Source organism: Tiliqua scincoides, chromosome 3, assembly GCF_035046505.1.
Source record: "Tiliqua scincoides isolate rTilSci1 chromosome 3, rTilSci1.hap2, whole genome shotgun sequence".
NCBI lineage: Eukaryota > Metazoa > Chordata > Lepidosauria > Squamata > Scincidae > Tiliqua > Tiliqua scincoides.
The window spans coordinates 1749498-1772163 of record NC_089823.1 but is presented as its reverse complement, the minus strand read 5'-3'; the positions used below and the strand labels follow the sequence as shown (position 1 = coordinate 1772163).

The 22666-nt window shown below is 46.2% G+C and overlaps 1 protein-coding gene across 4 annotated transcripts in view; it reads left to right on the top strand.

Annotated features, from left to right (window-relative positions):
* Positions 1–22666, top strand: part of NUMA1 (nuclear mitotic apparatus protein 1) — a 65151-nt gene that overhangs the window by 10087 nt on the left and 32398 nt on the right. For 3 of the 4 annotated variants that reach the window (XM_066618869.1, XM_066618872.1, XM_066618868.1), the window contains exons 2-7: positions 9308–9379; positions 13615–13700; positions 19843–19922; positions 20442–20524; positions 21860–21940; positions 22236–22320. In XM_066618869.1, the coding sequence (XP_066474966.1) occupies positions 9338–9379; positions 13615–13700; positions 19843–19922; positions 20442–20524; positions 21860–21940; positions 22236–22320 (457 nt within the window). In that variant the 5' untranslated portion in view covers positions 9308–9337. Of the gene's footprint in view, positions 1–500; positions 699–9307; positions 9380–13614; positions 13701–19842; positions 19923–20441; positions 20525–21859; positions 21941–22235; positions 22321–22666 lie in introns of those variants that run through there. The other variant, XM_066618870.1, reaches the window with a different exon arrangement.

The following is a 22666-nucleotide window of genomic DNA, read 5'->3' as shown; positions in this document are numbered from 1 at the left end:
TTCCTCGGCCAGCCGTCCCCGCCGCGCTGGGCCTTCTGGCTCGGACCAGAAGGAGAGAGAAACCCTCCCTCCTGGGACGTGCAGGCCCCGCAGCCCTTGGCTGAGGGGAGACGGGCAGCCGGCCAGGCAGCTGGGGCTGACTTGAGTGCCCCCTGCACACTTGCCGGCGCATAATCGGACTGTGGAGTGGGCAGCTGCAGGCAGTGCCCCTGAGTCAGAAGTGGGCATAGCAGAAGTTTGGAATTACTGGAGCACATCCATCCAGGTTTAAGGCAACCTGCAGTGTCAGAACTCTTGGGTGCTGATGTCCTTGTGTTGGGGCAGAGGTGCTCCCCTTTTCAGTCAGAGCAGCAGCTGAAGGTTCACAGGACTATGGCAGAGTGTAGTGGGAACAGTTGTTTCAGCTGCAGGTCAGGGCTGCTGGATGCACATTGGGTTCGCCTTCAGGTTTTGTAAGATGGAGAGAGGCAATACAACAGTCACGCTTAAGCCTTATTACATAGTGCAGGATGTATCAGACAGTGCTACTGATGAAATAGAAAAAAGAGTCTGCTTTCTTCAATGGCTGGCTGAACAAAATTGGCAAATACAATATAAAGTGTATGGAGCTGCAAAATACTGAGCCCAAAGATACCTAAACATATCACAGCAAGTTGGAAAAGGTGAAAGCAGAAATCGTCAACGTTGTGGTACACAGAGTAAGGATATGATTTTTGGCATTCATATAGACATTTAATTGCAACATCATTATATAAATTTCTTAGTACCTGTTTTTATATGGAAAAAACTCAGAAATAACACGCTTAACACACTGATAGTTCTGCCCTAGAAAATATAAGACTTCTTCAATTTTCCCTCTTTCCCTCTGGGAAGGGGAGATTTTTCTGTTCCCAAGTAGCTGCATTGCTTTGTTTGAAAGGTACATCTCCAGGTCATAGGATTCTAGGTTATAACTGCTGGATTGCACACAGTTGCATATGAGCCTGGAGTTGCACTGTGGCATCCACCTTGGCATTTTGTAATGTGCAAAGGTCCTTTACCAGCAGAGGCATACTGTACTTACAAATTGTAGTTAGCCGTTATCTGCTTTAAACAGTGGTTTCTGGTTTGCAACAAATTGCGCAAAGGTTTGGCTATTCAAGCATAACACTGTGTCACGTTGTGGATCTTAAACTATATTTTGATATTGTGTCTGAGCCTTGCTGTTCATCCAGAATGTACTCACTTTGGAAAAAGTCCAAGTGACTTGCAGTCTTTTTTCCTTTTGTTTTCTGTTTGGCACACGGCATAATTTTTTTTTTTTAGTTACTCACAGGACCACCTAGTGTGTTGGAGCCTGATCCCAGTGATCAGGGCTTTATCCCTAGGTATCTGAGTTTGTTATTGAAAATGCTTGTGTCAGTATCTAGGAATTTGGCAGGTTGGTATTGGAATTTTTTGTCACACATAAGTCTTCTCAAACCTCCCCCCCCCCCCGTTGGTGTAATTAGAGGATTGGAAAACCTTTTCCAACCCTTCATGGAATAGGTCACTCCATAACACAGCATTGCTGACTCTGATGCTACCTACTCAAATAGGGTCACATTTCTCCCTAACCAAGAAACTGCAGTGATGTCTGTTAATTTAGGAAAATGCGTGAATGATAGGCAGGTGACGGCTCTTGGAATAGCCCAGGATTCTAACTATGTCCTCATCTTGATGCTTCTTTCTCTGTTGAGAGAGTTGGAACAGACAAAAGAAAATATTTCTTTACCCAGTGTGTAATTAGCGTGCGAAACTCCTTGCCACAGGATGTGGTGATGGCATCTGGCCATCTAAAGGGAATTAAAGGCATCTAAAGGGAATTGGATATACGTATTTCTGGAGGAGAAGTCCATCACAGGTTACAAGCCATGATGGGAATGTGCAACTTCCTGATTTTAGAAGTAGTCTATCTCAGAATGCCAGGTGCAAGGGAGGGCACCAGGATGCAGGCCTCTTGTTGTCTTGTGTGCTCCCTGTGAGATACAGGAAGCTGGACTAGATGGGCCTTTGGCCTGATCCAGTGGGGCTCTTAAGTTCTTATGGGTCTAATTCCTTGTCCATTGTGAACTGCAAAGTGGGCTGTCAGAGGAGTAGCTGAGGTTTCCAGGAAAGGTCTGTCAAAGAGGGAACTTGGAGGCGGGGTTGGGGGGGAAGTTAAAAGAGCCTCTTGTTAGGAGAAGGCAATATTATTGTTATTATTGTTAATAAGAAGAATAGTTATATACTGCTTTTCAGCAAGAGTCGTTCATAAAGCAGTTTACAGAGTAAAATATTGCTGATCGTTCAGCCAATTTTAGCTCCAAATAGTGGCCCTTCTGAAACTTGCTGCTGTCCAGGGAAGTTCCCTGGGGTATGCCATGCCTACTTTTCTAAATGACTGGCGCTCATTCCCACAGTGTGAAAAATTTAGTGAAACAATCTGAAAGTCAGCTTACTTTAAATGTTAACATGTTGATGTTAATTTGGGGTGGAGGGGTGTGTGTGTGTGTGTGTGTGTGTGAAGGGATCAAACTAGTGTGGTTTCTCTCTGCCTCCATACTAATGAGGGCAGGAGCAAGCATGTGTATGTTCCCTCCCCAAAAGGAGCTCTCTGCTTGCTGGTTACATCCTGTTCCCCATTGCCTTTCTATATCAGCAGGGGGAGATGGTAAAAAACTATTAGTGGCTCATCCCGGCAGTGTCTTAACTCCAAACTTCCTGCTGCTGTCTTAGTGCGAACACTGCAGAAGTCAAAGGCACATCTAGCAGTGAAACCACTAGCACACATAATCACCACCCCCCCACCAGCCTTCATTCAACAGTTGAATGAAACAATTCAATTTCAGGAGCAGTGCTCACTACTGTGTTTAGGTTCCTTTTTAAATGACAGATCACCAAAGACCTAGTGTGTCTGTAATACTTGTTCTATTTACCAGGATGACCAGATGTCATAACTGCAAAAGAGGGCACCCCAAAATGTAGGGCATCCAAGAAAAATGTAGGACATGATAAAATAAAAGCTGAAGAAAACTCATCTGTTGATTTCATGTGATTAATTTAAACACTATTTTCATTAAATTTAAAACTATATTACATATAATTTATTTCATACAACTTATTAATTACAAGAAGCCTATGTGTTGCCTGCAGGGGCCTACTTGCAGAGAAAAAGAGGACATTTTCATTCTTTTCCAGGTCACAAGGCTAAAAAAGAGGACATGAAAAAGAGGATATCTGGTCACTCTATTTACAGATACACATGTTGAGCATTTAGGTGCAGGCAAGTCAACTGCTCTGTTTATCTTGTAACGTGATGGGCCTTTTGGAGTTCCCCAGTAATGAGGCTCAGTTGTTAAAGGCAGCCACCACAACCAGGCCTCTGTTTCCTGGCTGCATTCCAGCTGTGAACTGCTTTTTCCCCTTCCTGTGTGTGCACGCGTGCTTTTCCAAACATTCCAAACATTAATCTTAAACCCCCACCGTTCTGGGCAGTTTACAAACATCAACTAGCAAGGATTTGAGTCCACAAAATGGTTGTTTAACAGCTATTGCCATATTTTTCTGGTCATGTAGAAGGATAGAATGATCAGAGGCAGAGCTCTGCATATGTGGCACCTGGTGGGCGTCTTTTTCCAACTCTCCTCTGCAAGGCTGCCTGTATCTCTGGGCTTTCAGCTTGTTTAATCTAGATGTCTGATGTTTACAGTCTGACCACAGAACATGACGTTTTGTTAGAATCTGGACAGCTGAAGTGTGAGTTGCTTCCTTTTGTCTGTCTGTCTGTTTTTGCTGCAGCAGCACTGCATATTTGTGGGCAGTTGCTGATGAAAGCTTCGAAACTCTGGAATTTTTGATTGGATTTCCCATGTTTAGGGAGGGAGTGAGGAGGATGGTACGTTGTTTACCAGAGGTAAACATATAGCCTGGATGCCTTTAAAAGGGGATTGGATAAGTTTCTGGAGGAAAAGTCCATTATAGGTATGTAATACCCATGATGAGTATGTGCAACCTCCTGATTTTAGAAATGGGCTATGTCAGATGCAAGGGAGGGTACCAGGATCCAGGTCTCTTGTTATCAGGTGTGCTCCCTGGGGCATTTGGTGGGGCTGCTGTGAGATACAGGAAGCTGGACTAGATGGGCCTATGGCCCGATCCAGTGGGGCTGTTCTTATGTTCTTATGAGGTCCCAGCATTTCCTCCTGGGCCCTAATCTCGTTCTATGAACAGAATTAAAGTTCCAAGCAAAACATACAGTTCATTAAGCAGTCAGACACAAGCCACGCCTTTCCCAGGGTTCTCCTGACTTTCTGTGGTTTAGAGCCTCTCTGTCTCTGTAGGACATGAACAACTTTGTTGAGCTTTTAGAAATGGAGCATATGCTGGTAAGAGGCCTGAGCTAGTAACAATGTCCCATGGTCATTCAGCTGCTCCTTCCAGCTGTGATTTATTTGTAAGCAATCAACTAAAACATTTAATGTGTGTAGTTTCATAAATGGTCTTTTAATGTGTTCCCTTGGGTACCTCATTCCTTGTAATCCAGCGCTGTACAGAATGACTAAAGCCTGTTTTTGAACACATACCAAGTACTAGAAATGCCCAAAGTTGTTCCAAGTAGAGTTGGCACGCTGATTAACTGACTGGTCAAATAATGTCAATTGACTGCCTGTTTGACCTTATTGATCCAGTGTGCCATGACGTTTCTGATACTTGAAGAATTAACCTGCTGTCAGCTTCACACAACTGCCTATTAACACTGATTTTTTTAAATAGTTACCCTGTCATAAACTTAGGGGGGTTTGGGGTGCTTAGACTTCTTGGTTCTTGAACCCTAAAGCCCTCATGGCCCCTCTCCTTAGTAGAATTGCCACCACCCTGTATGTGCCAGTGCTTCAGTCCAGCGACACTGAGACCCTCTAGGCTTAACTCTATCCCTTACAGGCACTGAGCTCTTTCTCCAATTAAAGCTTCAGTCTTCATGTTATTAGACCTCAATGAGCACTTGGTAGCTTGCTGAACGGCTAGGCAGGATTCCAAACCTTTGTCCCCAACAGGCAATGAAACAACTTAGTAAAATAGATTTTAGTTTATTAAGTACATAAGGTTACATAAGGCAGCAAATGCTAGAGGCATAAACATCTAGGAAACATATCAGCAATAAAATAATAAAGCTAGCTGGCTATGTCTATTAATCCCTAGCTCTCACCTGGGTCAGCTTCTTGTAGATCTTTTAGCTCCAGTCTACCTGTGAGGCCAGATGCCCATGTTGGACAATGGAGCTCACAGCGTGCAGGATGTTGCCCCCAAACTCTGTCCAAGAAGGAACCCGCGCACCCCTTGGGGCACTCATTATTATACTTCTTATGCTAATAGTGCTGAGGTGACTTCATACTTATTTAGACTGTCCAATCAGAAACTTTTGAGGACAGAACCTTCTTAAAGTTGGCCTGGTTGCTAGCTCTCCTAGTTCTTACCCCTCCCAACTGGAGATCCACAGCTGCACTCCATCACGCTTGATCAGGCACCTCTCTGTCTACTAAGGTGTTAAACATTCCAAGGGGTTGTAATTCTTGTTTATTTACTCACATTCTTGCAGCTGGGAATTGCTAGCCACTTCTCCATTACTGACTTAGTTTGGTTTAGGCTCCACATGCTAACCGAGACCTAACATGTACATATTCATGACATACCCTTACATTGCTGTTAACTTTAGCTTTCAAAACTTTGTAACTGCAGAGTAACCCTGGGGGTCCAGGATAGAAATCAATGAACAGATCTGTTTAACAACGTGCAAGTTTATAGGAACTGTACCGTATATTTTTATAATAATGTCTTACAGTTTTTTAAAAGTTTGTTTCACAGTAATAGTTAACTAACATGTGTAGGCAATTAGCATTAGTATCAAGCCTATTGATGACTAAAGTGTCTGTTTTTGTGTTTTTCTTATTTGTTGTTCTAATCAAGCGAATGTTTTAAAAATAGTTTACCAGTCTTTGACTGGTGAATTGAACAAACTGTGTTTGCCCAGTCAGAAGCTGAACCTGTATTCATCATGAAAAAGCTATGCAGAGTTGTCTGTTTGAAATGCTCCTTTTGAGGCAAGTGTGCATAACATTCCTAGCCAGCTGGCTGCAGCTGCTGCTTGTTGAAGGCTTACGCATTCAGAGAGCAGGAAACCCTCGCCGATGTTGAGCTGAACCCTTGTGTGGAATTGGGGCTGTCTGAATCAGTATTCTGAGCTACTCCAAGAGAGCCTTGGAAGCAATCATTCTGCTGCTGCTTCCGATTCCCTCTACTGGCCTGCGTTTCCCCTTGCTTGAAATGGGAGAGCTCAACCAAAGGATATTCCTGCTTTCTGAAGCCCAGGAGACTTCAATGACTGGCATGGTGTGTGCTTACTGGGGAAAGAGCAGCCAGGGACTCAGCGTAACCACTGCTACTGGGACGACACTGTTTGCCAGTTTCCAGGTATAATTCAAGTTGCTGGTTTTGACCGTTAAAGTCCTATATTAAGAACATAAGAACAGCCCCACTGGATCAGGCCATAGGCACACCTAGTCCAGCTTCCTGTATCTCACAGCGGCCCACCAAATGCCTAAGAGAGCACTCAAGACCACAAGAGACCTGCATCCCGGTGCCCTCCCTTGCATCTGACATAGCCCATGTCTAAAATCTGGAGGTTGCACATACACATCATGGCTTATAACCCGTAATGGATTTTTCCTCCAGAAACATGTCCAATCACCTTTTAAAGGCATCTAGGCCAGATGTCATCACCACATGTTGTGGCAAGGAGTTCCACAAACCAACCACACGCTGAGTAAAGAAATATTTCCCTTTGTCTGTCCTAACTCTCCCAACACTCAATTTTAGTGGATGTCCCCTGGTTCTGGTGTTATGTGAGAGTGTAAAGAGCATCTCTCTTTCCACTTTATCCTTCCCCTGCATAATTTTGTATGTCTCAATCATGTCCCCCCTCAGGCATCTCTTTTCTAGCCTGAAGAGGCCCAAATGCTGTAGCCTTTCCTCATAAGGAAGGTGCCCCAGCCCAGCAGTCATCTTAGTTGCTTTCTTTTGCACCTTTTCTATTTCCACTGTGTCCTTTTTGAGATGTGGTGACCAGAACTGGACACAATACTCCAGGTGTGGCCTTACCATTGATTTGTACAACGGCATTATAATATTAGCTGTTTTGTTTAGGACCAGGGTATTTGAGGAACTGCTTTCTTCCATATAAACTGACTCATCCCTTAAGGTCAGCTAAGGGGCCCTGGGATGCATGTTGCCTCTGGCAGAAGCCAGTTTGATGGCAACAAGAGGCAGGGCCTCTGTGGTAGCCTCTTGTTGCTGTGGAATTTCCTCCTGGTTGGCTTAAGAGCTACGCCCTCTCCATTAGCCTTCCATCAAGGCAGTGGTTTTCAAACTGTCCTGGAGAGTTTGAGCCACCGTAAGTGCTTGTGGAGGTGGGGGGCAAGGCAGCAGGGGCGGGTGGAAGGCAGCGGCGCAATCCCCAGGATCGCATCACTCAGGGGGCTGCAGGGGCTTGGGTGCACTTATCCAGCCTCCTGCAGCCTCCCCAGGGCGCGGGGAGCCTGGTGCGAACCTTTGGCAGGGCTCCCTGTAACAGTGAATATAAAAGCAGAGCAATCGCACCCTGCCTTTGCTGAAGTGGAAGTGGAGCACGATCACTCCACTTTCACTGCTGCGGGGAACCCTGCCATCACACCAGGCTCTGCACGCCCTGGGGAGGCTGCAGGAGGCTTGGGTAAGGAGGGCTGCCTCCTCCCTGCCTTCAGGCTGCTTCCGCCCCTTATGGGGGCAGAGGCCAGGGCCCACAGGCTGGATCTTCATGACGCCCCAGTTTGAAAAACCCTGCATCAAGGGATAAAAACCTTTTCTACCTGGTTTTCTTCCTCTTTTGCCTCTGAACTGTTTTGCTTTTGCTGCCTGTGTTTTCTGAACAGCTTTTATAATGTTCATCACTACTACTGCTGCAGGAGCTCCCCTGCTTAAGGATACTCAGCTGGAGACCTTTCAGGAGACCAAGGTGGCCCATCCTCAGCATTCCCAAACATTCCCTCTTATGCTAGCCAGCCCCAGGCAGCTCATTTTTTAAGGCAGGACCACACAATACAGAAGACCAAGCTGTAAATATGCTTTACTTTCATATTTTGCTATATGTTCACTACCACTTACAGTGAGGCTGGATTTCAAGACAGAACAACTTACAAACAGGCCCCTTGAACCGAACCTGTTCTTACATAAGGGAGCTTCTGTTTTGTTGCATTATTTTTTGTTTTCTGTGTAGTGTTCTATTTTGCTAATATATTTTTGTAAGCTGTATTGAGCACCCTGAATATTGGGGGGGGGGGGAGAGAGAGAGAGGCAGGAAGAACTTTACAGCCCAATCCAATGCATGACTACTCAGAAGCAAGTCCCATTAGAGTCAGTGGGGCTTACTCCCAGGAAAGTGTGGATAGGGTTGGGCTATTAAATAAATAGCCTTCGTGCATTCAAGGAGTGAAATGCCATAATTTTAGTTGAGTCCTTTACACTTTAGTATCTGTAAAAAGGGGAGGCAGGAGACAGGGATGCGAAATTAATCAGTGGACCAGATTGGGTGATGCATTTAGCCCCAAACCAGCCCCACATGGTAAAAGACATGTCTGCATCCGCTCCCAACACGTGCACTCCACCACATCCCTTCAATTCCTTGTGAGTTTCTTTAATAGACTGGGGTGTGTGTGTGTGTGTGTGTTGTCAAAACTGCCCCTCCATGTGCACTCTTACACCTACTTTTAAACCCTGGCTTGCTCATTGTCCTTGCAGGTATCTGCATGACAAATACCTGCAAGGACAATGAACAAGCCATTTATTTGAAGAGCAAGTTCCGAGAACTGTTCAGAAGCAAGGACTGGTCCTTGCTAGGTGGATTATTTATGTTCCTGTTTGATACAAATGGGGGGTTGGTGGTCATCAACAGAATTTGAGAATTGAGCAAGTTTCAGCACTTGTATAGTTCAAAGGCGTGGCATAGGAATGAAGAGCCTTGCAGATGGGCTCAGTGGATGATGCCGGCAAGGTGTACAGGCTGACATTACCTTTTAGCTCTTGTACAACCAAAGATGTGCATAGTGAGGTGCTTCCTGGACTGTGAAGTTGCAAATTCCCTTCTCCGTTTGTAAAGGGTGCTGAGCTTGCTAGCTGGACAGAGCAATTGCTCCTTCATGTTTCTTGCTGACAAAGGTGGCCTTTTTCAAATGGGAATTTAACTGTGTGCTCCCTCTTTTTTTTTTTACCTGTTTAGGTTTGAAAGTGAACCTGGCAAAGCACGAAGATGTCACTCCACAGCACGAGAGCCTCTGCTCTCCTTGCCTGGGTAAAGTATCACGTCCTTATTCTTGATAACTGCTCAGGTTGCTTTGTCATTATAGTGTCCCCTTCTTCCTCCAGGCCTTCGCAGGCTCCCTGATGACTGTCCAAAGGTGGTTGCATAGCTGACACAGCATTATTATACAAGCTGCCTTGCACTTGTTGCTTCCAAGATAGGCAAGCACCCCTTCCAGGACTGTCTAGAAACCTTTGGTCTTCCCTTGCTATTTCTCATAGCTTGCATTTCGGCTGTTGAGGTGGCTGTTGCCTTCAACTTTGAGACGTGGAGTGAATCATGTGCAAAAGACAGGAGAGGGTTGCTCATTGTAGATCCTGTTAAAATTCTAAGAATTGAAGCTGTTCAAAAAAATATTGCTGAAAGTTTCTTACCTGTGATTGACCAAGTTGGGCCCTGGACAAGAGAACACCTGAGTAGGCTCTTGATTCCTTGAACCACCCCCCCCAGTACTAGTCACTCACTGTGTGACCCCCCCATTTGCCAAGGTGGTGGCTGCTGTCAACACTCATAAACTTGGGGCGGGGACAATGCAAGATTTTGTCCCTGGACCTCTAACCACTTGGTGACAGCACTGTTGCATTCTGTGACTTGGACTTTGCCAAAACATGGATATTGTTTCTGTTTGTAACAGAGAACAACAACATTAGTGTTGCTGTAGGCCAGAGGTCTCCAAACCCTGGCCCGGGGGCTGGATGTGGTCCACAGCAAGCCTCTGGCCCACTCAACCAAATGTGACCAGAGCTGTGCTCCATTTGCATCTGGAGGGTGTTCTGAGGGTTCTTGCGCCTCCCCTCAGAATGCCTTCTAAAGGCCTTAAAAAATCACTTCCTGGTTTTCCTGAAAAACCAGAAGTGATGTTTTTGGGTCATCTGACGGCCTTAGGTTTTCTAATGTATTTATTTAAATTTTATATTTTAATATTTAGAGACCCCGTTTTTAAGGGCAAAAAAACCAGTCCAGATTAGCAGAGCTAAAATATTATGTTGTGTTACCATCTTGGTGGCTACTTTAGGGAAAAAACCCACTGAATAAATGGATACCAGTGAAGCTGAATCTCTTGGAGTGCACCTTCATCTAGACTTCCCTGGTTGCCATTGTTTTTCTTGCTTCCAGAAGCATGTTTAACTGTAAAGAAGATAGATTATCTTTGTTGTCTTTATTGGTATGTACAATTGCTCTCCATATCCATGGTTTCTGTGGAATGTGCACCATTCTTTAGTTCTCTAGGGTGCATCAAGCTGTGAGCTGATGACTTAAGGGACTTACTCCTGGGACTGTTTGCCTTCAATGACTGCGGGCTTTGAGACTGAGATTGCCAAGTTGGTCTGCATGCCCTGCATCTTACGAACTGCTAACTGCCCTCATAATAATAATAATAATAATACTGGTATTTATTTTCCGCCTTTCCGGTCATAGGTAGGCTATCTCTAAACCCCAGAGGGGATTTTTACAATCACAGAAACGTTCTATCTTTCAAGAACATTTCAGATGGATCTTTCACAGTCTGGTATCACTTCTGGCCCCCATTTGCCTCCCACGCTGGCTGACAAGCAGCACCTTGTTGCAAACTTAGGGGGGTTTGGGGTGCTCAGAGTTCTTGGTTCTCGAACCCTAAAGCCCTCAAGGCCCCTTGTTCTGTAGTACTGCCACCACCTTGTATGTGCTAGTGTCTCAGTCCAGGGATACTGAGACCCCCCTCGGCTTAAATCTATGCAGGTACTGAACGCTTTCTCCAATTAAAACTTCAGTCCTCAAGTTACTAGACCTCAATGAGCACTTGGTAGTTTGCTGAATGGCTAGGCAGGATTCTGAACCTTGGTCCCCAACAGACAGTGAGACAACTTGTAAAAAGAGATTTTAGTTTATTAAGTACTTACAGTTACATAAAGTTACATAAGGCAGCAAATGCTAGAGGCATAAACATCTAGGAACCATATCAGCATTAAAATAACTAAGCTAGCTGGTTATCTCTATTATTCCCTAACTCTCACCTGGGTCAGCTTCTTTGTAGATCTTTTAGCTCCAGGCTACCTGTGAGGCCAGATGCCCATGGCGGACAAGTGTGCAGGATGTTGCCCCCAAACTCTGTCCCAGCAGGCCCCCTTGGGTCTCCTTTTTTATACTTCTTATGCTAATAGTACTGAGGTGACTTTGGGCTGTCCAATCAGGGACTTTTGGGGACAGAACTTTCCTGAAGCGGGTCTGGTTGCTAGCCCTCCTAGTTCTTACTCCTCTTATTGGGTATCCACAGCTGCCCTTTGTCAGCTTGATAGGCGCTACTGTGTCTGGAAAGGTGTTACATTCTTACCTTCCATTGATTTGTGATTCTGGTTGGCTGTTGTTTACTCACATCCTTGCAGCTAGGAACTGCAAGCCACTTTTCTGTTACTGTTACTGGCTTAGTTTGGTTCAGGCTCTACATGCTACTAGACCTAAACTGTACATCTTCACGACACTCCATCTCTCACTTGAAGGGCAGCCAAGATACTTCTTCGCTCACACCAAGGAGCTGGTGGAGTAACTCAGCTCAGCTTGTCAGTTGCTTCAAGGTCTCCCCATTCAGGGAGCTGCAGGTGGCCTTGAACTGGCAACCTTCAGATGTTATCTTCAGGCTACCCCAGTGATTTTCAACCTTTTTCATCTCCTGGCACACTGACAAGGCATTAAAATTGTCAAGGCACACCATCAGTCTTTTGACAAGGCACACCATGCTGCCAGTGGAGGCTCACATCCCCCATTGGCTCCACTAATAAATGACCTTTCCCCAAATTCCTGTGACACACCTTTGGACTGCTTGTGGCACACCAGTGTGCCACAGCACAGTGGTTGAAATTGACTGCTCTACCCTCTAGACCAGGGGTCTCCAAACCTTTTGGCCAGAGGGCCACATCAAACGTCTGGCATGGTGTTGAGGGCCAGAAAAAAAATTTAAATATAAAATTTATATAAATAAATTAGAGATTGAACTTAGATGTGTGAATAAATGAATGACTGGGCTCATTCATTCAACCTCTCTGGCCCTTAGAACACCCTTCAGATGCAACCAGAGCATAGTTTCAGTCATGTTCAGCAAAGTGGGCCAGGAGCTTTCAGGGGACAAGAGGCTGGCCGCAGGCCGGATAGAGGCTCACCGCGGGCTGGGGTTTGGAAACCCCTGCTCTAGACCAGGGGTGCCCAAACCCCGGCCCTGGGGCCACTTGCAGCCCTTGATGACTCCCAATCCGACCCTCAGGGAGCCCCCAGTCTCCAGTGAGCCTCTGGCCCTCCAGAGACTTACTGGAGCCTGTGCTGGTCTGATGCAACTACTTTCAACGTGATGGCCAACTATTTTGACCTCTCATGTGAGCTGTGGGACAAGGGCTCCCTCCACTGCTTGCTGTTTCACATTTGTGATGCAGCGGCAGCAGCAAAGAAAAGGCTGGCCTTGCTTTGTGCAAGGCCTTTTATAGGCCTTGAGCTATTGCAAGACCTTCATTCATTCATATAAATTCCATCTCTAATATATTCATTTATGTAAATTTATTCAGATTTAAAATATAAATTAATTCTTTTTCCCCCGGCCCCTGATACAGTATCAGAGAGATGATGTGGCCCTCCTGCCAAAAGTTTTGGACACCCCTGCTCTAGACCAGTCCTCCTGCCATGTTTTCCTCATGGAATTTTTCGGCAAACAGTGATTTGTTTGGGTGGTATCTTGCCTCAGATTTCGGGTTATCCCATTAATATAGCTATAAGGCATTGATTCCATTCCTAATTTATTTAAAACTTCCTTCTCAGGGGTGGCCCCCACTCTTGTGGAACTCCATTCCCAAAGAAACTCCTACAGCTCATTCACTTCTGTTTTTAGGAAGAAGTTGAAAATGTTTTTATTTTCCTAAAATCCCCTTTCCCAGCTTTGTAACTGTTCAAAGTTTTAATGTTATATTTTGCATTAATTATGTGTATGGTTTTTTAAAATTTATTATCAATTTTTTTGTGAACTGCTTTGATATCTGGGAAAAATTGCCTAACCTTTAAAATAAACCTAGCTTCACAAGAACCCTGTGAGATAGATCAGGCTGAGAAAGAGTGACTGACCAAACCAGGCTGCTCATTGTGTTTCATGACTGAAAGAGAATCTGAATTCAGGTCTGCCTGGTCTGAGACTGATATGCTAGCCACTTCATCATATTGCTTTGTGTCCTGGGAACTGCTAGCCTGTGACTCTGTTGTCTCTTCTGCAGGTGAACAGCCTGAGGCTGGATGATGCCCTGAATTCATTGTCCCAGCTCCAGGACTGCAGCATCTTCATCAAGATCATCAACAAAATGTAAGAGGAAAAAGGTTCCTTTCTTTGTGCCTGCACTGTGTAGCCCATGAGTTGATCTGTGTACTCTGAGTCCTCTGTCTTGAAGTGACAGGATTAACTGAACCTTGAGCAGTCTTGGAAAACTACACAAATTCAATCAACACACACAAAATTGGCTAGCACAGTTTTGCTCATAATGGTAAGGATCCAGGGATGCAACTCCTAAGCTGATTATACCCAAGTGCCTCTGATTATCTGGTGCTGTTAACCAAACTGTTGCCCATTGTGAGAGATGTTCAGAGTTCTGAAGTCCCACCCCCTTGCTGCTGAAAGTCCTGCCTCTCAGTCCCGTCCCGTCCCCCCCACACACACTTCAGGCTATCACCTGACATGGTCCCCTCACTTCAGATCCTTCTTTTTAGTAATAAGGAGTTAGAAATTAGTGAAACAAAACACCAAAATATAGAGAGCCGCATTCTTGAGATGTTGGATTCTCCATCTCATGTGCAATTCTTCACTTCCTGGCAACTGCAAGTGAGTGTTCTTTCTTTTGATGGTGTCACGAGCATGGACTGTGTCTGTCTCTTGATCAGAGAACAGTCTTGCTAGAACTTGGAAGTTATGAGGAATTGTCGCCAACTTGTCGGCCTGTTAAATATATTTCTGTAGTGCTGAATGCAAAGAGTTGTATAATTAAACTGTGTAGCTTGCCCCAAGCTGCTTAAGACCATAAAAATAACTGTGTTGGATCCAATTAAAGAGCCCATTTAGCTGAGCACTCGGTCTATAGCAGTAGGACAGAAGGGAGACCACTATCCCTGGTCTTGGCCTCCAGTTCTAGATAAACAGAGATATGTCAGTGAATATGGGGGGTGTGCCTGGTCAGCGTGCCTGAAAGACTGTAGATTAGTTTTTTGAAGAGCAGATCTAATGCTTCTTAAAAACAAGTTACATTAGTGGCTGTTTCAGCATCTTGTTGCATTGAGTCTTCTGGAATGCCTAGACATTGCTTGAGGACCTCTTCATTCAACCTGAATTTCTTAATCAGTTTTGTTCAGTGTTTATGAGTTCTGGCATTATGTTAAGAAAACAGTTGCCTATAAATTCACTCTGTCAACATAATTTTATAGATCTCTTTTGTCTCTTCTCAAAGCTAAAAAGTCAGAACTCCTTAAGGCAGTGGTTCTCAAACTGATGGGTCGTGACCCACTAGTTTGTGTAATGCTTCCTCAGTCCCTGAAAGGGGAGGGAGGCAGCGAAGTGATCCCCAGGATCGTGTCACTAAGGGGAGTGAGGGGGGTGCTTTGCACTTACTTATAAGAACATGAGAACAGCCCCACTGGATCAGGCCATAGGCCCATCTAGTCCAACTTCCTGTATCTCACCAAATGCCCCAGGGAGCACATCAGATAACAAGAGACCTGCATCCTGATGCCCTCCCTTGCAGCTGACATAGCCCATTTCTAAGATCAGGAGGTTGCAGATACACATCATGGCTTGTAATCTGTAATGGACTTTTCCTCCAGAAACATGTCCAATCACCTTTTAAAGGCATCTAGGCCAGATGTCATCACCACATTCTGTGGCAGTGAGTTCCACAGACCAACCACACGCTGAGTAAAGATGTATTTTCTTTTGCCTGTCCTAACCCTCCCAACACTCAATTTTAGTGGATGTCCCCTGGTTCTGGTGTTTTGTGAGAGTGTAAAGAGCATCTCTCTATCCACTTTATCCTTCCCATGCATAATTTTGTATGTCTCAATCATGTCCCCCTCAGGTGCCTCTTTCCTAGTCTGAAGAGGCCCAAACGCCGTAGCCTTTAAGAACATAAGAACAGCCCCACTGAATCAGGCCAAAGGCCCACCTAGTCCAGCTTCCTGTATCTCACAGCGGCCCACCAAATGCCCCAGGGAGCACACCAGATAACAAGAGACCTGCATCCTGGTGCCCTCCCTTGCATCTGGCATTCTGACATAGCCCATTTCTAAAATCAGGAGGTTGCACATACACATCATGTACACATACACACTTTTCCTCATAAGGAAGGTGCCCCAACCCAGTAATCATCTTAGTGGCTCTCTTTTGCACCTTTTCCACTTCCACTATGTCTTTTTTGAGACGTCCAAGAAGACAGGGCTGCAGCAGGCTGCAGGAGGTGCGGGGAGCCCTGTGCAGCCCTGCACAGTGCTTCCTGAGGCTTGGAATAGTTGCTAAAAGTGGGCACAATGCACTTCCGTTTTGCAGGAGGTGCTTTGTGCCTGCTTTTAGCAAGCGCTCCAAGCTTTGGGAGCACCTGCAGGGCTGCACAGGGCTCCTCGCACCTCCTGCAGCCTGCTGTAGCCCTGCCTTCATAACATGAGTGCAAAGCACCCCCCTCGCCTCCCCTTAGCGACGCGATTCTGGGGATTGTGTCGCTGCCCTAGCCCCTTCCCCGCAAGAACTTACTGAGGGAGTAAAGCTCCCTCAAAGTTTGAGAACTTCTGCCTTAAGGTATGGAAGGAATTGAATGTCTTTCTGGTAGCCCCTGTTTTGGTTGCTTCGTGGCAGAGTAGAGTTTTGAATCTGGATTTCCCCTGCCTGGATGCTCTATTGTGCTGCATTATAATAGCTTGTACATGCTGCTGTTTGTTATGCAGCACTCACCTCCTTAGAGATAAGTTTCTGTAATAAAGTGCAGTGTGTGCATATGCACAAAGGAGGTGGCTTCACTGCTTTTTGTGGAGCGGCTGGTTTATACGTTTTTTGTGGAGTGACTGTCTGGAGACAGTCTGCCAGATCTGGCAGATCTGGAGAACCACTGTCAGTCGGAGTAGCGTGATCAAAGCCAGATGGGCCAGCTGTCTAATGGTATAAGGCAGAGTCTGGGGGGGGGGGAGACGTTTGTGCCAAAGAGTATAAATTTCCCTCAAGGAAGTCACTTTTTGTAGTTTGCATCCTGTTCTGATGCTGGGATCCTTCTGGCTATAGTTTTCTGCCTGGTAGGGCAGCTAGAGTTGCATTTTGAAACTGGGTCCCAGTTGCATTTGGAGAGGTGGAGGAATTCCTGCAGAGGCTGTATCAGGTCAAACCTTACTTAACCCACTTCTGCCCAGTCCGCAGGCGTGCACATTTGATCCCTGTGGCATATATGCAGGGTTGGGCAGAAATGGCTTCATTCTTTTCCATCTGATTTTGAACTTGGATTAACAAATTAGGCGAGTGGGTAGCTGGGCGACTGCACTCTCTGCTCTGGAAGGTCTTCAGGAGGCCACTGGACTGGATTGTTAAAGCAGGTGGCTGACAGAGGTGACTTGGGTTAAAAGTTCCTCATACCAGCTCTGTGCATTGATGAAAACAGTGCTGTATAAAATGAAGACTAGACTTTCCTGTTAACCTTTAGTGCAGTGTTTCTCAAACTGTGGATCTGGACACACCAGTTGGTCCTGACCTGATTGTTAGTGAGTTGTGAAACTGACAAGCTGATAGCTGATGAGGAAAATGTATTGAGCCCTATGGAAAGTGAAACTGAGCTGCGAGTAGGCAATTCTGCCTCAGTCTACTTCAAAGTGCAGACCTTTTGAAGGAAATCCACTGCCACCAGAACGGTCCCGGTCTGTTGGCCCCAAAAAACACTTGAGAAGGAAGGTCCCCCCCCAAACTGACAAGGATAATGTATTGAGCTACATGGAAAGTGAAATTGATCCACAAGTGTGCATTTACTCGCAAGTAGGCAAACATATCTTGGCTCCTGTCAAAGTCCAGGCGAAGGGGAATACAAAGCCACCAGAATGGTCCTGATCCAATGGAGCTCCACAAATGCTCCAGAAGGTGCTCTCCCCACTTTAGTAAAAAGGATAAAAATAGAGGCTGGAGCAGCTGGTAAGGTGGAACTGTTTGTTTTTTTTCAATCTCGTAAAGCTCAGTGGATCCCAGTAGAGCATCATTTTAAAAAGTGATCCTGGGACTTAAAAGCTTGGGAACCAAGCTTGGGAAAAAGCTTGGGAAAGCTCTAGTGGGCTTCAGGAAATGTGGAACGTGGAGTGCCCCAAGGATCTGTCCTGCGACCTGTACTTTCAACCTGTTCATAAATGACCTGGAGGCAGGGCTAAGCAGCAAGGTGGCCAAGTTTCCAGATGACACTAAAGTTTTCCGAGTGGTGAAGACCAGAAGAGACTGTGAAGAGCTCCAGAAGGATCTCTCCAAACTGGGAGACTGGGCAGAAAAATGGCAGATGTGTTTCAGTGTAAGTAGGGTAAAGTCATGGACATTGGGGCAAAGAATCAAAACTTTAAATATAGGCTAACTTAGCCTATTAGCCCATTAGCCACTAATGGGTTCTGAGCTGTCTGAGACAGATCAGGAGAGAGATCTTGGGGTCCTTGTGGACAGGTTGATGAAAGTGTCGACCCAATGTGCGATGACAGTGAAGAAGGCCAATTCTATGCTTGAGATCATTAGAAAAGGTATTGAGAACAAAACAGCTAATATAATGCTGTGGTACAAATTGACGGTAAGGCCACACCTGGAGTATTATGTCCAGTTCTGGTCACCACATCTCAAAAAGGATATAGTGGAGATGGAAAAGGTGCAGAAGAGAGTGACCAAAATGACAACTGGGCTGCAGCACCTTCCTTATGAGGAAAGGCATTTGGGCCTCTTCAGCTTAGAAAAGAGGCACCTGGGGGAGACATGATTGAGACATACAAAGTCATGCAGGGGATGGACAGAGTAGATAGATAGATGCTCTTTTCCCTCTTACATAACACCAGAATCAGGGGACATCCACAAAAGCTGAGTGTTGGGAGAGTTAGGACAGACAGAAGAAAACATTTCTTTACCCAGCATGTAATTAGTTTGTGGAACTCTGCCACAGAAAGTAGTGATGGCATCTTGCCTGGATGCCTCTAAGAGGGGATTGGACAAATTTCTGAAGGAAAAGTTCATTACAGGTTACAAGTCATAGTAGGTATGTGCAAGCTCTTGGTTTTAGAGGCAGGTTGCCTCTGATTGCCAGATGCAGGGGAGGGCACAAGGATGCAGATTGTGTCTGTTGTCTTGTGTGCTCCCTGGGGCATTTGGTGGGCCACTGTGAGATACAGGAAGCTGGACTAGATGGGCCTTTGGCCTGATCCAGCAGGGCTCTTCTTATGTTCCGTTACAGTAGCAGAGAGCTGGACAAATATGTCACTCTTAAATTTTCTAGGATCAATATAATGCCCTCTGGCAGTGGTTCCCAAACCTTTCAGTACTGGGACCCACTTTTTAAAATGACACTCTTTTGGGCTTCACCAACGAAAGCCTTTACCTGGGCTGTATCCCCAACTGCCAGAGACAGCAAACTCTGCAGAGCAGCAGGGGGGTGGTGCCTGTGCTTCTGTGCACTGGCATTTTTGCTGCCAGTCGGTCGCTGCATCCATGTACAGTTCCTCCTGCCCCCTTCCTCTGCAGAGAAGAACGTGGTCTGTAGTGATAGTGATACTTGCCATCAGCACCTCACTGTATCCCGACAGTACTTGTGCATGCTTGTGTGTGAATTTTAAACTGTTTTGGGAGTCGTTGCAAGCTAAACAGGAAGAGCTAAAAATGGCTGGACATGGGTTCAGGGAAAATAAGGAATTCTGGAATTTCAGGGTAACAGAAAGATGCATGGCTCTCTCCTGCTAGGTGAATCTCCCCCCCCCCCCCATTCAGAGGGGAAGTACCTTAGATTGCCATATGCTAAGGAGAGGCAGAGAGGAGCAGCCTATACCCTGCTTATGAGGGGGAGTGCCTGGCTGCCTGTCCCCGGAGGCAGAGGGCTGAGCTGGAGGGGTTGCGGGTCTCACTCAGCAGGACACTTTGTATATTCATCACCTGGTTCTGCTGCTGGCTCCAAGAATGTTGTGAACTCTTTGGAGGATTCATACTCTTTTCTGCTCAAAGTGATTGCTCCCACATGCTACCCAAATGTACACTGGCCTCCTATGAACTGGCCATGCTGGACTTGCTGAATTTGCAGGGGTTGTGCTGCTTTGTCTTGTGAAATAGCTTCCTTTCTGTTCTGGTTGCCATAGAAAGGGGTTGTGAGTGTGAGCCTTGTGAATGCGCCTTCTTTCACCCATTTCCCACCCATCAGGTGGCCAAATAGCTTATCAGAATTGAATCGCTTTCCCTTTCTGCTGAAAATCACTCTGTTCTCTTCCAGTCAGGGCACAGAAGAGGAACAGGCAATACGACAGCAGAGTGTGCCGGAGCGAATTGCCTATGTCTGCAGCTTTCTTGACAGTAAGCACCTGTCTCATAATTCCTTTGTGGACTGCTGATTTGGCCTTCCGCCAAGAGAGTATTTAGTTGCAGGCCCATTATCCACTTACTCCCAAGAGCCTCCTGCTTTCCTACCCACCCACAGGAATGTGTGGGTCCCCTATCATGCATTTCCCCTGCCCTCCTGCTCCTAAAAGGCAGAGATGGTGACAAGAGGGGCAACCACTGCACAGCTCTGCCATCAAGGGTGCCTCTTCTCCCTCCCTCCTAGTTATCAAGTCACAGGCTCTTCACTTTGGGGAGAAAGAGAGAGAATGCAAACCTGTGGGCAGCCTCCATACTGATGCTAGAAAGACTGAAATGTCAGCTTGCATCCGCTGTGGCCAGCCGGACTTGTTTTGTGGAGGGTGGGGAGCAAGAATGGCAGGACTTGCTAGAATCATATTTATCTTCCACCACACAGTGCAGACTTTCTCCAGGGGAGGGGGCTGTGAAGGAATTAAGGGTCATGCTCTAAAGAGCTCGCTTTCCTTCTTCCAGAGTATTGCAAGCACAAATCAACTACACAGAGTCTCATTTCAAAGGAGAAGCTTTTAGTGGGCGAGCAGCTGGAACTAGCCAAGGTATCAACCTGTGTTCCGTGTCTACCACTTTCATTGGGGGTGTGCAGGGTCTGTCTTTCTGTTGTGGGGCACTGGCCCAAGGAGAGGAAATTGTCTTGAACTTTTACACTGAGGGCCTGTGGCGTTGTGTGAGCTGTTACTGAACCATGGGACTGGTTTCTCAGCTTATCTTGAAAAGGTTCTTAGAACTTTTGCACACAGCTCTGTTTATAGCATTCCAGTTGAACATCTCTGGATCACCAGAGCACTGTAATCCTTTGGTTGGTGCAATGTGTAGCTGTAACCAGTATCTCACCCCCGTTATGTACATGGCGTGATATTACTTTGCACCTTCCTTAGGAGGAACTGGAGGCTGCTGTGCACCAAAAAAGCCCTCTCTGTCCTGAGCAGTGCTTACCATTCAGCCACGCTGCCTCTTATCTTTCCAACTTATCTGGACATAGGGGTGCTCTGGGCAGTTGTGTCTATTGCCCATCACCCCAGCACGCTTTGTGCCAGGATTTCTGCACAGACACAACTGCTCAGAGCACCCCTATGTCCAGATAAGTTGGAAAGATAAGCAGTCTGGTGTCTTGGTTGGAGGGTGCAAGGGTAAATAGAATGCCAGATGCAGGGAAGTGGCAGTGAGATGCAAGTATCTTGTGTGCTCCCTGAGGAATCTGGTGAGCTGCTGTGAGATACAGGAAGTTGAATTAGATGGTCCCTGGGTCTGATCCAACTGGGCTCTTCTTATGTTCTTAACACATCGGAATGGTAATTGCTGCTCATGGAGGGAGGGCTTTTGGCAAACTCTGGATCCAGCCTGTGGGCCGTAGTTTGGAGAGCCCTGGTCTATATTACTGGGACTCTTTAGTTTAAAAAAAAGTGACGGGGATGGACATGATTGAGGTATATACAATTATGCATGGTGTAGTGTGTATGTGTGAGAGAGAGGTTTTTCTCCCCTCTCTCACAATAAGAGAACTAGGCCAAGTAATCCAATGAAACTAATTGATGGGAAGTTTAGAATGGACAAAGAGAGACTTCTTCATGTGTCCACAATTATTCTGTGGAATTCATTGCTTCATGATATGTTGATGGCCATTAACTTGAATGGTTCTCAAAGGGAATTGTACAGGTCCATCATTGGCTATAAGTCATGCTGGCTATGTGCTCTCTCCAGTATGCCGCTAAAAACTGGTGGGAAAGGGGTGTCCCTTTCTCTTCTGCTCCTTGTGGGCTTCACAGAGGCATCTCTTCCACTGTGAGAAAACAGGATTCTGGGTCAGGTGGATCTGTGGCCAGACTGAGCAAGGCTCTCACATTTTTACGCCCTTTGTCTCTGCCGCTCTCCAGGTGGTGATGTTGCTGCTTTTCCATGCTTCCATGAGTGACAGAATTCCTAAGGAATGGACTACAGTGGAGTACAACCTCCAGGTAACACAAACTTCCTTTCTTCAGTCACAGGGTTCCGGTCTGCTGAGTATCCTGCCTGGCTCCTGCAACTCCATTACGCATGAGATCTTGTTTTCCTCCTTTATCCTGAAGCACTAGCAGCAGAGCAGCAGTCTATGAAGAACCGTTTTTGTCCACTCTGGGGTGTAGTCAAAAGCAAAAGAGGGGGACCTGGTCAGGAGTGAGACTTGCTTACCCTCACCCCCATACAGACCAGTGGCATAGGGAGGGTCCAGGAGCACCAGTGCTCATCCTGTTCTGCCTCTCTCTCTCTCAGGCAGAGATGGCCGGTTTCTTGAACTTCATGCTGTACAACGAGGAATGCCTCAGTGAGAATCTGGAGAACTTTCTCCAAAAGAAAAGTAAGTGCCGGGTGAGCAAGCATGACTGAGCTGCAGGGGGATGCTATGAGCCTGCTTCAGTGGCCTGGCTTGTAGTCGGACTCGTGGTTTGTCCTTGCAGCGGCCGCACTGCAGGTTTGTCGACATGTCTTTTATTGCCCCCCCCCCATAGCAAGCCCCCCACGGCACCAGTACATCTCTGGCTGATGAAGTTGCAAAGAGACTAAACTTGCTACGTCATAGTCCAGAATGAGGCTAGGCGATGGGTTGAGAATGTGTCTGTTGAGAGGAGAGACCAGTGGTTGGAAAAGTGGGAGCTGGGCGCAGGCATTGGCATGAGGAGCATCGCAGGGCTGGTGTTGGCTAC